At 30.7% G+C, this 14,405-nt stretch overlaps 1 protein-coding gene across 1 annotated transcript; it reads right to left on the bottom strand.

The window, feature by feature from the left end:
- Positions 1-5,809: 5,809 nt before the first annotated feature.
- On the bottom strand, positions 5,810-13,687 carry LOC149571872 (polygalacturonase-like). The gene is made up of 9 exons (XM_089815739.1): positions 13,650-13,687; positions 9,766-9,979; positions 9,331-9,459; positions 8,896-9,054; positions 8,313-8,520; positions 7,782-7,863; positions 7,554-7,662; positions 6,128-6,253; positions 5,810-6,049 (listed from the first exon to the last, which is right to left on the bottom strand). Exons 1-9 carry the CDS (start codon positions 13,685-13,687, stop codon positions 5,810-5,812), a joined length of 1,305 nt encoding a protein of 434 aa, XP_089671865.1.
- Positions 13,688-14,405: the final 718 nt, after the last annotated feature.

Genomic DNA, 14,405 nt, shown 5'->3' with positions numbered 1-14,405 from the left:
ACCTACACATTAAAGGGAATAGAAGAAAGATGCAAACAGGAATATATATATATATATATATATATGACAGACAAAAAGAAAGAAAGAGGAAAGAACCAATAATGAAATAAAAATAAAGAGAACGTGAGAAAATAACCAAGTAGGCCAAAAAATGAACTATCAAGAAGAAGGTGCACACTAAAAGGAATAGAAGAAAGATGCAAATAGGTATCATATATATGTGCAACTTGACCCTTTGTCTTCTTAGTTACACACACACACACACACACACACACACACAAATATACATATACATATACATTATATACATAATATACATATAATGTATATGTGTATATATATATATACACACACACACACATATACATTATATGTATATACATTATATATATATATATATATATGCACAAGTATGAGTCTAGATATATAAGCAAAAACTAAGTAAAAAACTTGCAAAAGGATAAATGAAAATACCAAAAGCAGAAATATATAAATAGTAGCACACAGTCATCACAATCAAATCTAGAATATACATCTCTCTATTATAAATCACTATTTAGTATTTATCAAAATTAAATTTTCATTTCATTCACAATTACAACTATCCTACTTATTCAATAGTTTTAAAATATTCTTACTTACAAATCATTGTCTTCATGTTGAATCCTATTATAAGAGGTATATCTACCTCAATAGCTACTATATTTTTATTGTAAGCTAGTGGGTATGTGGAGGATCATGGTCAACCAAACAATGCCCTTAAGTGGCAATGAACAATCAATAAATCAGGGTTATGTCAATTTGACATGTGATTTTCAATTTGTTATGAAATTTTTATCAAAATTTTGATCTCTAGGAATTTGAATTTAGTTTCTAAACTCCTAGGCCTTATTTGAAAAAGCTAAAAGTTTATTGGTCAAAGTTTTTAATTTTAATGCAATAGTACCAAAATTTAAGGAAAAAAGTAAGAAGTAGACATATGTCTGACCACCTTAATCAAAATCAAATGATAATATTTTTTTAAAAAGATTCTAGATATAAGAATCAGACTCATTCATGGATGTGACACATATTTTTGGCTATTTATATCTTAAATAAATGATTAATTATAAATATTCTACTGTAGTATTTTTGTAATAAAAATACTATAGTGTCTACCACCTTAACTAATTCAAATCTCTTCAAAATTTAAATTTTTTTTCTTTTTCCTTATAGTAGAAGAAGCATAGAATGTGGTGCACATTTTAGATTAAATAGTAATGTTGTTACATTTGAAAGTTATAATTTTTTTTAAATCAATGTGTCAATTAACATTTTATACATAACTCTATTAGAAAATAAGTAATAATTACTTAGCAAACTCATCATTTAATAGACATTACATTTATGGAAAGCTAAGAACATTCTTAAGAAACCCTTTTTGTTTCATCAAATTTGGGTGAAAAAATAGATGTCAACTACATGTTTGAAGTAAAAAACACACAAAATAATGTTTTCAAGACATTTTTAAAGTTGATAATGTAGGGTTTCTATCCAAAGATATACTAGGGCTTATAAAGATATTAGTTTTTGGGTTTGGTTTGAGGATGGGTTGGAAAAAAGTTGGAATAGATTTTGAAATGCTTTGAGGCATTTCATAACTACATAATTTTCAAGGCGCCACTTTTTGGCACACCATGATCTTGCACATACCCTAGTGTCAAATATCTTAGATTTTTTTGGCATAATTTTCACTTTTCTTATAGTTCTAAGAATATTCCATATCTATGTGATAATTTTTGTTAGCATCTACATATTATCTCTTATGTGTTCATCCTCATGTATTCTTGTACTCCTTATCTTTTCTTTCTAATTCTACAACTTCTCTACCTTTTTATGCTTGTCTCCTTCATACAATGCCTCTACCTTTCTCCAAAATGTATGTGTTGAATCCAATTCCTTAACCCTTTTAAATTTTCCCTTGGATAGGGAATTAACCAAGGCTTCACTAAGAAGCATGTTACATTGACATTCTTAATTCTCCACATCTATATATGAAGACGAATAATTCTCTAACTTTACAACTTTTTTTTTCTTTGTAATCATATAAAGATGAATACCCATGCAGATCAAATGTGTTATCATCTTTCTCTTCTAGATATCATAGTTATCGCCATCAAATTTCATACTTTCCTTTTTGTAAGCCATCCTAGATCCCCTCAAGATATTTATCTTCCTTCTCAACGATAATCATAAACTTAGATACCAATTTATATTAACCAAATTCTACACCTCACAACAAGAAGGGAGGTTGGCAAAAGCAGGAGGGGGGTGAATTAGTTGTGAGTAATAACTGTGAAATTCAAACTTATTAAAATATTCACCAATACATAATATAACATTGCATAAAAACAAGAAATGAAACACCATAACACAAGGATTTGTTTATCTCAAGGAAAACCTTGTTTAGATGAAAAATGCAGTAAGGATGATACCAACAAGATCATGTACTAATATGTGTTTGTGCACGCACGTGCACGTGCACACTTGCGTGCATGTGTTTATTAAATGACCCAACTATATTAGGAATTGATATAATGCATTAAGTATATTTTTTCTTGTTAAATAATAAGTCCCTATTAAAGGATTTAACCCATATTAAAAGCTTCACAATCTTATTAGGAGTTGATAGGAACAAATAACTTACTACCCAAGAACATGGCCCAAAGGAGAAGGTTAAAAAAACCTTTGAGAGACTCATTGTCTGAATCATTGAGCTCACTGATCAAAAAATCAGATGACTTTATAGTGTCACTAAAGTCTAGTAGGAATGATAATGGATTTGACTCACCCTCTTATCAAAGCATCTGAAAATTTTTCAACTTTTATCTAATATCCAACATAATGGATTACACATATAATCTCATTCCCATAATTTAAAAATGAGAAAATTACTCACCTTTATATAGGTTACCAAGAGGCAGTTAGGTTGGTCTATCAGGACTTCTTCAATGCATAAATAAATGGATAAACCCATGTGAAGGTGTTAATGCCTTCTTAAGAAAATATAGAACAATTACAATTCCTAAGTTACACACAAAGATCCATAATTAATGCTCCAAACTTTAATTAACGCAATACATTATCCTTTTGGCTACCAATATGATATTCCACACATAATACACCAGAAATTAATCTAGCATGAACCAAATAACCAACAAATCCAAAGATATGCAAACAACCAAGCTTTCTACCATTGTCTATTCTCACAAACATCAAGTCCTAGTTGGTCCATTTATTCTAGTGATTTCCTCTTAACACCTTTTTTTAATTAATTTTACATTTTATAGATAATTTTTGAGCTTCTACATTTATTTTAATTTTCATTTACTTCAAGACCCTAGAGTTCCAAATTTAAATCTTCTGTTTAGTTGTTTACTCTCTACTTAATTGTCGTTAATGAAACATTTAATAACTACTAGATTTAAACGACGTTAAATGTGGATGAGCACTTAAATGTTGTTTGGTTGTATTTCTAGCAATTGGTCTTTAGAAAAGAGTGATTTCTATCTTTTGGAAAAAATTGTTTGTCTTTTCTACCATGATTATGCCAATTTAGGAACACAACCTTGCCTTAACATCCTTTATTTTGTATGTATAGATCAATTTTATTTTATTTAGTAATTTTATCTTATTTTGTTTGCATACAAATAAAATGGACCATTTTGGGGTGTTCAAATTCATCTTCTTTTATGGGATACGATTGTGTACTTGAGCATGTTTGAATAATTTTTGTTATATTTATATTTAATGCATAATATTTTTAACAATATTGTATCAATTGTTGTGAATTTTTTTAAAATATAGTAAACACCTTAGAACAACATATGAACTATCGAAAGCACTAGTGAGCCAAATATGCCCAAAAGCAATTAAAGAACACATAATACTATGTATAGTAAGACATAATCAAATTTGGTACTCTTGATAATGAGTACCAATATTTGAATAAAATGTAGTTTTAAGATCTAAAATGAAATATATCTTAGTTCACAATTAGTAATGTCTATATAATTTGTCTATTTTATACATACCTCACCAAAAATCATGTTAATATTACATGATCATGAATAATATGTGTAAACACCTAAATTTGATTACATAAATAGGTAATTATATTTAGTCATCTCTTAAGACATTATTGATTAAATATTTATTATTTAATTAATAAATCATCATCTCCTAGTTGATTAATTTATTTAATTAACTATAGTCCAATTAATAAATTCAAACGATAACCCAAAATTAATTTATCAATTAAATCCCTATTCTTTTATTAAATTAAATAAATCCTCAAGTCTATTTAATTTAATTTCATACCCCCATTTTATTAAATAAATCATTTAATAAAGTATCTAAAATCCTAAAAGCCTCCCTAAACCCTATCCTAACCCCTAATCCAACCCATTCACTTATACTAACCTTACTTAGCCACCTAGTTAGCCCATCCCATCAAAGCTAAACCACTTACCCCCTAACCCCCCTTTTAAGCTAATCCTAATCCCCCTTCTAAACATGTGCACAACTTTAAGCAAGGGTTAAGACTTTGCTAACCCAAGCCAAAGTCAACAAAATCAACCACACCTCTTACATCCTCATTAATGACTCTTACACCTCTTACACCTCCCTTAATGACTCTTACATCCCTCTTACATACACAACCTCCTTCATTACTCTTTTGACCAACCCTTATCTTATCCTCTCACACTCATCCTCGTTGTGACAAGTCTCACCTCCCTATTGGTGCTAAATAAGCACAATCTATGTGCTCCCTTTTGAGTGCATCTTGACCCTCTCTCACCACCTTACCATCCTTGCACCTTGACCATCCATCTCTCTACCCCTTGACCTATAAATGAAACCCTCTCCCTTCACAAATAGGATCCACCTTTCATGCAATGTTATAATGCTATTTTGAGAGCTTAAAAACTACCAAAATACCATTATAATACTAAAATACCTCTATGACTCCATTGTTGAAACCATCCTTTATGTACACCATCCATCCAGTTGAAGTTTGAACACAATCATGAGCACACATATCTACTTATCAGGGACAAATCCAATTCATCATGGGTTATATCATAAGAAGCCTACTGTTCTTGGTTTGCTTCCTTTGGTAGTGATAACCATATAGTTCTATCTTAAGTGTTAACTTGTTTAGTAATGTTAATACTCTCATTTAATAGTTAGTATTCATTTTACACTACTAGATTAGGTGATACAATATGATCTTGAACATTAGTTACAAGCAACTTAACAAATAAACTACCATTGAAATTTGGTAGCGGTTTGAAATTTTGAAATAAGACTTTGTAAAGCAATTGATCCTCTCTTCCAGATATTTACAAACTTATGAACATATTTTACCATATACAACTTAACTTACTTATCTACGATGAATGTACGTATAATTAAAATCAACATTTGATAATAATAATAATAAAAATACTGTGGGTTTGTATTTGTATTCGCTTTGCAAGGGAAAATGGCAAAACAATTTATTACTGTGGGTTTGTATTTCTATTCGCTTTGCAAGGGAAAATGGCAAAACAATTTATTAATGCGACTCTATTATGTCTTGACATGCTCTTTTATTGATATAACTTCAAAACTGTTATCCTCGGTGCAATTAATCTTAAGTAATCACAAAGCTGGACCGAAATGTTCCAACGATTTTAACAATCGTGATAACTTTTAGAAGCTGTCCTACACTACATTATTTTTGCAGGGCTTGAGAAAGAAGTTACTGTACCACAGACAGGATAACTCATTTTCTATAACCATCCTTACAAGTTAAATTACTCCCACTTCCGACGGATTGAACCTGTGTGTTTTGAGCAACACACGTGGCTTCCCCGCCTGAGTCGGCTGCTTTCAATTGTACATCTTCCACTGTTATACCTTCGCAAGATCCACTTTGGGTGCACGAAAATGTGGCTCCCTCATTTGTTGCTGATGTGCCCTTAATATTGCTGTATTTCACATTGCTGATTTTCACAGCAGAATCCTGCATCAAAATCATTGTGTGAAATTGGGTTGTCTGTTTGAAAACCAAAACTTAGTTTAGCTAAACATTTGGATATACCTTATCCGAGTCGCAAGAACCAGGCTGCCCTGAGCCACAGTAGTGTTGATTAATTATTATTGGGTTTTGCACATTGTCCATCTCAATATTCTCATATGTTATGTTCGTCGCTGAGCCAGAACCCCCCTGTCATGTTGTAAAGTGTTTGTCAATTGCCAGTATAATCAAATAACGGTCGACTGTTAAAACTCCAATGAAATAAAAATAATTATAATGCTTCTTGTGCTTCATTTTAATGGTAGTTCTATGTTTATCTAGTTTCAGCTAACATTAGTACTTTTAAATGTTTCCATGTTTTTAATGGCAGAAAAATATGGCAGTTTCCTTTGTCTACTTTCAAAGTATGGAATCATTTTACTATTCAGTATCAATTACAGCATAATATTATAATATATGATTGTACACATTCATTTATATATTCATGTAAAATTTCTAAGTGAAGAGTTATGAGAAGTTGAATAGTAGTGTAGTTATTGGGCTTCACATTCCCTACAAACATTTCTAATTAGGCTTCTACAAAATATATCAAAACTAGTAAAACTTAGTAACATAACATCTTCAAACTTAAAACTGAAAACAATCTCCTCTTTTAGCTTGAAATTCATGCTATAGTAACCAATTAATCGATCAGATGAAATCTCCAAATCAATGTGCTCCTTATATTTCGTGAGCTCAAAAAGACATAGGCCTGTCCCTTGGTCCAATTCTCCTGGTAGCTTTACCTTCAATTCTAGCGACTCTATAAATTCTTCAATAAGAATTATGTAGATCTCAACCAATTCAATCTTCAAATCTTCGTTTCTTCTCTTTTTGAGAAAACTCTCACTCTTTCACAACTTTCTTTTACCCTGAAAATTCACTTTCTAACTATCAAAAACTTCCCCTTAATTCTCTCATTGAAAAAACTCCCACTCTTTCACAACTTTCTTTTACCCTGAAAATTTACTTTCTAACTATCAAAAACTTTCATTTTATGAGTCACAATTTCTTTGTTATGGTAAACCCCTTGATTCTTGACCTCTGTGCCTCTCTTTGTCAATTTCTTTTGTCTATCAATCCCACCAATGGGCATGACTGTCCCCACTCAATACTTAACCATGGCTCTTATAGCAATTGTCTTTATCCACTTTCAAGAAGGAAATTTTTGTATTATTCAATATCCACTACATCACAATACAGAACATGACTACACATACATTTGCATACAACCTTTAAAAAAAGAGCCATGAGAAGCAGAACACAGTCATATGACAGTTAGACTCCACATTCCCAACATTTATGTCATGCGGTTTGGTATGAGAATAGATTTTTATAACCTCATCGTTAAGCAAGAAGAAGCTCACACTCTAAACCTCCAGTCCATTATTATTATATATTTCTTTAATAATAATATTTTAACGTAAACTTGATAAAATAATCATTATACCGGCCATGTCTTGATTCTTAATCCATTGGTAGTTGATTTCAATTTGCAGTCCGACACATGAACCGAGCGGACATCTGCTCTGGAGTTTCCTCTTCCAAGACTTCCAATACTACACAATCAGGACATAACAAATAATAATATAAGAATTTCCTCGTACAAAACATATTTAGACAGACATAAGACTCTTTGACTGTCAAGGGAATTGCATTTTATGTATTTAAAAATCACCTTATCCCATGGCCTGGACCGCATGTTACACCACTAACTGTGATATCTGAAGACAAATCACCTATCCCCACGCAGTCATCTCCTGCAAGTTATCACACTTCCATATAATCAGAGATTCACCTATAAAAACAATTTATATATCTCTATGCACAAATACTCGCTAATACTATAACTGAAGAATCTGAAAAATGACTCCTGTATTGTATTGTTGACGACACTTTTGATTTCAAAACAGTTAAATGGAATAGATCAGCTTTTACTAAGTAAATTTCGAATTATAATCAGTTCTCTGGAAATTTTGGGTTATGATTTTTCATTTTCATTGACATAATAGTGAGTCATCAGAACTGATAAATCATATTATATAATTCAAAAGATTGAGTACATAATAGTGAATAACAAGATTCATAAAGTGTGATATAAAAGATTAAATAAATCTACATAGTCTTGTTTTGAAAATAATCAAATAATTGACACTTAAAAAATGGGAAATAAATTCTTGAAAAACAAAATTTGATTTAATGTTTATACCAGTTCCAATTTTTGAATCTTTTATGTGGAGATTTTTTATTTGTAGAGTATCAATTCCATCAGTGTTTGGGCTGTTTTCTGGTGCCTGAATTGTAATGCCCACAATCTCCACACCATCAGAATTTGTCATTTCGACATGGGTAAATGGACTGTTGACCAGAGTTAATCCACTGAATGTAAACCCTTTCATATCATTAAATAGAAGAGCCTGTACAAAAATAAAGTATTAATAGTCGTTATAGTGCAATGATTAAATTGTGCTATTGCTGTCGTTATCATCAAAGTTCAAATGTCATTAAAATATTATGACTAAATGTTTAAAAAAAGACTGACTTTCTCTCTTTATAATCAAATTGCTTTAGAAAAGACTGAAATTTTTTCATTGAAGATCTCACCCCTTCATAAATAGGAATCAAAAGGCTACTCTTAAATATCATACACCAAAGAATAAATTAAACTTGTGAAAATAAGTAAACTTTGACTATTTAAACGTTTATGCTAATCCTACAAAAACTAATAAAAATATTCAATATCAAAACTTAGAAACAGTGAAAGAAGCTCGGCAGTGTAAATAGATACTAACCATTGGTCTAGCATCATATTTTCCCCACCAATTACTTCCCTTTCCATCAATAGTGCCCTTCCCTGTCAATGTAAATGTCTCAAGATGCTGAATCACTAACAATGCGTGTTTATCACTCCAGCTCTCGGGATCTTCGGGTGCGACAATTGTTCCATCTATCTGTGAAAATAAATAAATTAATATTAATATTAATATTACATATTCAAACATAGTTCCTTTAGCTTTTCAAATAGATATTTCGATGAAGTCACTACAACATTTCCCAATCTCACAAACATACAATAAATTTGAAGTACGTAAAACTTGCAAGGAAGATTATTAGTCTCACTACAAATTTGAACTAGAATAGAATTATACAATTTTTTATTTTAAATGAAGGCCATATATCAAGTCCAATGTTCTTGATTCCTCTAGGTTTACATCCAAATACCATACCTGAAAAGTGAAGCCAGGCTGACAGGGTCCCTGCAAATTTAGATTGTTAACCAGAAAGGTCTTGCCACCTGGCACAAGCAATGTTGCAGAGGATGCTTTACAAGCATCATTCCATGCTTTCATAAACGCCTGTTCATGCAGATCTATTAGATTTCCACAATCCCTGTTAATGAAATTTTTTAATAACTAAATTTGAGTGTACAATTTTTTTTCCCTCAACGTTTCCAATATGATCCATCAAGATGCAAGACAGCAAAAGAAACATGTTCCTTTTACTCTTTTGTAATATAATCAGAAACGATGATTAAAAAAATCTCTACACAACCAAAATCAAAAAATAAAATATTTCATTAGGATCATATCAATAAGATATAGAAGTATTCTGTTACTGAAGATATAAACGAATTAAAACCAGGAATAACGTAATTAGAGCACCTCGGTATTATCATGGCCTTCATCACCCACTGCACCATAACTTTCTACATTAAAGGAATTATCATCCTCAAGTCTTGTAGAAGCCCTAAGATATCTCTTAGATTGGGCTTCAGCTGCAATGACGATCAAATGTAAGGCCAAGATCATGACCAAATGCTTCACATGAAGATTTTGACATATTCGAGCCATCGGTCTGATTAGAATTACGGGCTTACTGGTAGTGTAGTCAAATGTGAGTTTGAGTAAGAGTGATGGGACATGAGTGAGCTTTTAATAAGGCTTTTTTATGCTATATTGGGGCTTATTGTGATCACTCTAAGTTGCGACTTCCTAGGAAACGGATAACACTATCATCTGAGGATCATACTTTCTCAGCAAATCTTAACATTAAAAGACTGACGATAATAAGTACTGGCTGAAATTGGAGGATTGCTAAGAATAAAATAGCTATCCGTTTAGGTTGGGTCCGAGGGGCTGGGGCTTCTTTAGAAATAGAGTCTTGATAGCTTAGATTTTTAAGGAATGTTTAAATGGCAGCAGTCTTATGAAATTTTAACTGTATTTCATTCTCACAGTTTTAACTTCTCAATTTAAGCAATGTGTAATTGATTAAATATTTTTAAAAAATAAAATTTAAATTTTATTTCTAAAATTTTGGTTTAAGTGGGGAATTTTTTTATAAATTGTTGACATGTGGCTTAAATTTCGCCTAAGCTGGAGGGGTTATTTCCAGCTCCACCTCATTTACATCCGCTCAAATTCAGTGGTCTAAAAAGGAGAGGCTCATATTTTGGAAGAAAAGATAACAAATTATTGTCCAGCCCAAAAAAATTCTCATGAGACCTCTTCCACCTAAAAAATAGAGCAGTAGCCCCTCCCATAGAACTCCTGCATTAGTTTGTAAGTAGTTCTACAAATAATGGTGCTGTTGGTTTGTATGTGGAAAGCAAACATATTTTGTAGGGTTATGGAATGGCTGTATTTGTTGGGATAATGTGCTAGTAGATTTGAACTAGTACTTAGTGTAGAGTTCAGTTGAGAGTCTCACAATAAAATCAGTGTGAAAATATTTAATGTCAAGATCAAAAGAAGTGGTCTTATGAGACAAGGTATAATCATAGAAAGGTCTAAGTGACAAGGTATTATAGAAATAATCAATATTAATGATATATTTACATTTTTTTAATGTCATATTCTAACTATTGTAGATAAATATTTACTCATTTTTTAAGCAAGTGTGATGTAAAATTATTAATGATATTAAATTTCTGAAATTCTAATTTTTTTTTATTTGTATGTATGATAATACAATTAATTTATGATTGAATGAAATATACTATTTTAAATATTATTCACAATACTAAGAATTATGAAATCCAACACAAAAGTCTTATAAAGTTCATAAAATCTTTTTAAATGGGTATAAAATGTTGTATGTTCTTCATTGAACTTTTCATGCTTCAACGACTCATGTACCAAGAACATGCTACCAAAATGATGTTTGAAAATGAGGTCCTAGGTCTATGGATGCAAACTATAGCATAACATTTGAAGATGAATATTTCTAACTTCAATTAAGATAGGAGAGCTAGAAATTTTGATTATTCTTTTTTGAAAAGAAATTGAGATTGTAAATCATATGTGAGAGATCTAGAAAATAATAATAATAAATTAAGTAGATTCGGAAAGGAAAAAAGATACAAGCAATCTAGAAACAAGATAAAATTAAGGAGAAATGGTAAGAAATTTGATAATTTATTTAGAGAGAAGATGAAATATATTTATAGAAATGAGAGACTAGTTATAAATTAAATATCATACAACAGATTCATCTCGTCTACCCCCTCCCCCAAAACCCCAACCTCACTTCTAAAATCTAAAATCTCATCTAACCAAGGAACCCATTAGGATAACAAAAACACTTGTTTAAAACATAAAAATAAATAAATATTTATAGAAGACCATTCCTTTAAGAACCAACTCTTGAATCCAATGGAATTGCACAAAGATGTCTTGTGATCTTTACAAAAGTGTATCTTTAAGATGAATTTCTCATTTCTCATTTCTTTGATCTTCTTAATCATAAACACGAGATGATGGATAATTGGCTACCAAAATTTATCTTTAGCCTCACATGGATATAATTATCAATTGCAATCTTGTCGTACCTTGGTGAACTAATCCATTTTGAGTTCAATATCAACCCCCTTGCATGTTTTCAAAAAGCTATATTCACAATATATATTCTTAAAATCTATCATAACTACGATAAAATTACAACAATAAAATGAGCCATATTAAAGAAAGAATTTTTCTTGAGATGATAGAAATCCTCCATCCTTTGACACCACCAACCTAAAAAATAACATTGTTAAAATTTATCCAATTGATGTCTTAAACAACTTTTGAGTGCTCATCAAGGGTTACAAACAAATTCTAAATTATAATAGTTTGAGTGGCACTTACCTAGGTACTAGTAGTAAGAAGATAAAGTATTTTACTATCACATATCAAGGAATATATGCCAATTATTTGACATTTATAGTACTAATTGCATTTGCATCTTAATTGAAAAATATATTGCCTCCATATTATTAGAAGTAGAGGATTCATGCAAGTGACTATGTAGCCACACAACTACATTTTGAGTTCCAAGATACCTACAAATCTAAACAAGTTGAGAATTCATTTTTGATACTTTAACAAAAATATAACTAATAGACCACATCTTAATAAGTGTCAAATAGTGAGTATCTCCCAGGAGGACTTAAAGAAATCTATAACAAAGTGTCACAATCTCATAGATGTTCTCCGAGAAAGGAATAGTGGGTGCCCTTCCAAATAAAATATCTAAAATTTCTACTGAGCTATTACTTTATCCATGCAAAAAATTTTAGCCTTATAATCATTGTGCACTATACCATTAATATTATAGGAAAAAACCCCTTACATATATGATACTTGAATCTCTTACTAAACTTATGAAATATTTTTGACTTAGAAAAAGCATCTATCTCTGTGTGTATCCACATGTATGTATGTGAATGTAATGCTCTATATAAATAATTAAAAGGCTCTTAAAAAAGAGATGAAATTTGTTTTACAAAAATATGTACCTACAAATTATGTACATAAACCCTATAGATCTTCATTATTATTCAGATTATTATATTTATAATACAAAACAAATAAACATTTTCATGACTTCTAGAGTTCACTAATGAAATGTACACTAAAACTTATTTGTTAAAAAACCCTAGTTTCATAACTAATAATTATCACCCAATAGTTATTAAAACATTTTACTACATGACACCCAATCACTAGGGCCACCTCATATGCATTGAAATATGTAGGAAAAAATGTGAACCACAAAAGCTCATATTTAAAATAAATTTGTTTAACTAGATTATCATGGGAAAGAAAAACATATAGGAATGGTGCCCGTAATAAGTACAAGATAAAGGATGCAGCTATCCTTCCTACAAACTATACAATTGACCAATTTTTTATTTTCTTTTAAACATCATAGATTTTTTCAAAGATTTCTGCATTTGATCTTCATGATCTGCATAGTTTGTAGTCTAAAATGACAAAAAAATTCAAAAAAATCACTACGTTTTCGTGAATCTCAAAAAAAATTGACTTTATTTTGTCTTTAGTACATTTTCTCTTGAGATTAGCCTCTCCCCAAAATAAAGCTCAATTTGTTAAAAGAGAAAGCTCAATTTGTTAAAAGACAAATGCTTGTACACATGGTGTTCATCTCTACTTATTTAAAACTATGATTATAATTTCTTGATGAACGGGAATCATGCTCTATGTTTTTTACAAAGAAATTCCTATTTTGATTCATTGTGCCTCCTCTTTCCAAGTCATCTTACGTGCACCTCTTGAAATAACGCCTCATATTCAATTCCATGCGTGGTGGAAATTTGGGAAGTTGGCATAGAAAATGATAGAAGGAAGTCGACTAAAGCATAAGAAATTAGTTTATACCATTTAAAATTATGGATAGTAATCAAAGTATCGGTGCTTTTGGTCTTCTAAAGGGGGAAAAGATACGCCGAAGTACAGTGGAATGGATATATGAGAGTTGTGTTGGGATGAGAGTATTGAAGATACACAGGTAAATTGAGGAGGGTCTTGAGCGGTTCATAGCTACTTAATGATTACCACAGTGACACCATCTTGTTTTGTGAATGTTTTTTTGATTGTAAAGGAGGGTACATTAATAAATAAACAATTATAATAAGTGCATGTTCATCTTTTTTCCAATTCCAAAGCTACCAACTTATATATTTTTTTATCCCCAAATTTGCTTCTGGAGAGTAGTTGAGACCCTATCAGCTTTGTGGGAAGAATTATTTTGAATTTACTATTATTTGGAATAGTTTTCCATCATTTAGCATCAAAGATGAAAAGGACTAAGAATGTGAGTTATTTATTAGAATATCAGTAAGGATGGTGTATACAAGAGGTTTGAGAGGTGGTGGTCAGTTCGATGCAAAGTGGAAGGGACACTTGAGATGTTATAAAAAATTACAACAAAATTGGATGCCTTTGATAAATCCAAGAGGAGAGGAGTTACAAAAAATTATGTATGTGATGTAGAGGAAGAACATGAGCTACAACTATTT

Source organism: Cupressus sempervirens, chromosome 2, assembly GCF_028749045.1.
Source record: "Cupressus sempervirens isolate cs-2001-9-10 chromosome 2, ASM2874904v1, whole genome shotgun sequence".
Lineage (NCBI taxonomy): Eukaryota > Viridiplantae > Streptophyta > Pinopsida > Cupressales > Cupressaceae > Cupressus > Cupressus sempervirens.
The sequence above is the reverse complement of the archived record's forward strand: the minus strand, read 5'-3'. Positions and strand labels throughout refer to the sequence as shown.

What these genes read in the sequence shown, in the direction of transcription:
- LOC149571872 (XM_089815739.1), bottom strand. Translation starts at nt 13,687, where the DNA reads ATGGAATTGAATATGAGGCGTTATTTCAAGAGGTGCAC. An exon ending in AGATTCAAAAATTGGAACTG is followed by an intron (nt 7,864 to 8,312) that starts GTATAAACATTA and finishes GATAACTTGCAG; the next exon opens with GAGATGACTGCGTGGGGATA. An exon ending in GTTCTTGCGACTCGGATAAG is followed by an intron (nt 6,050 to 6,127) that starts GTATATCCAAAT and finishes ATTTTGATGCAG; the next exon opens with GATTCTGCTGTGAAAATCAG.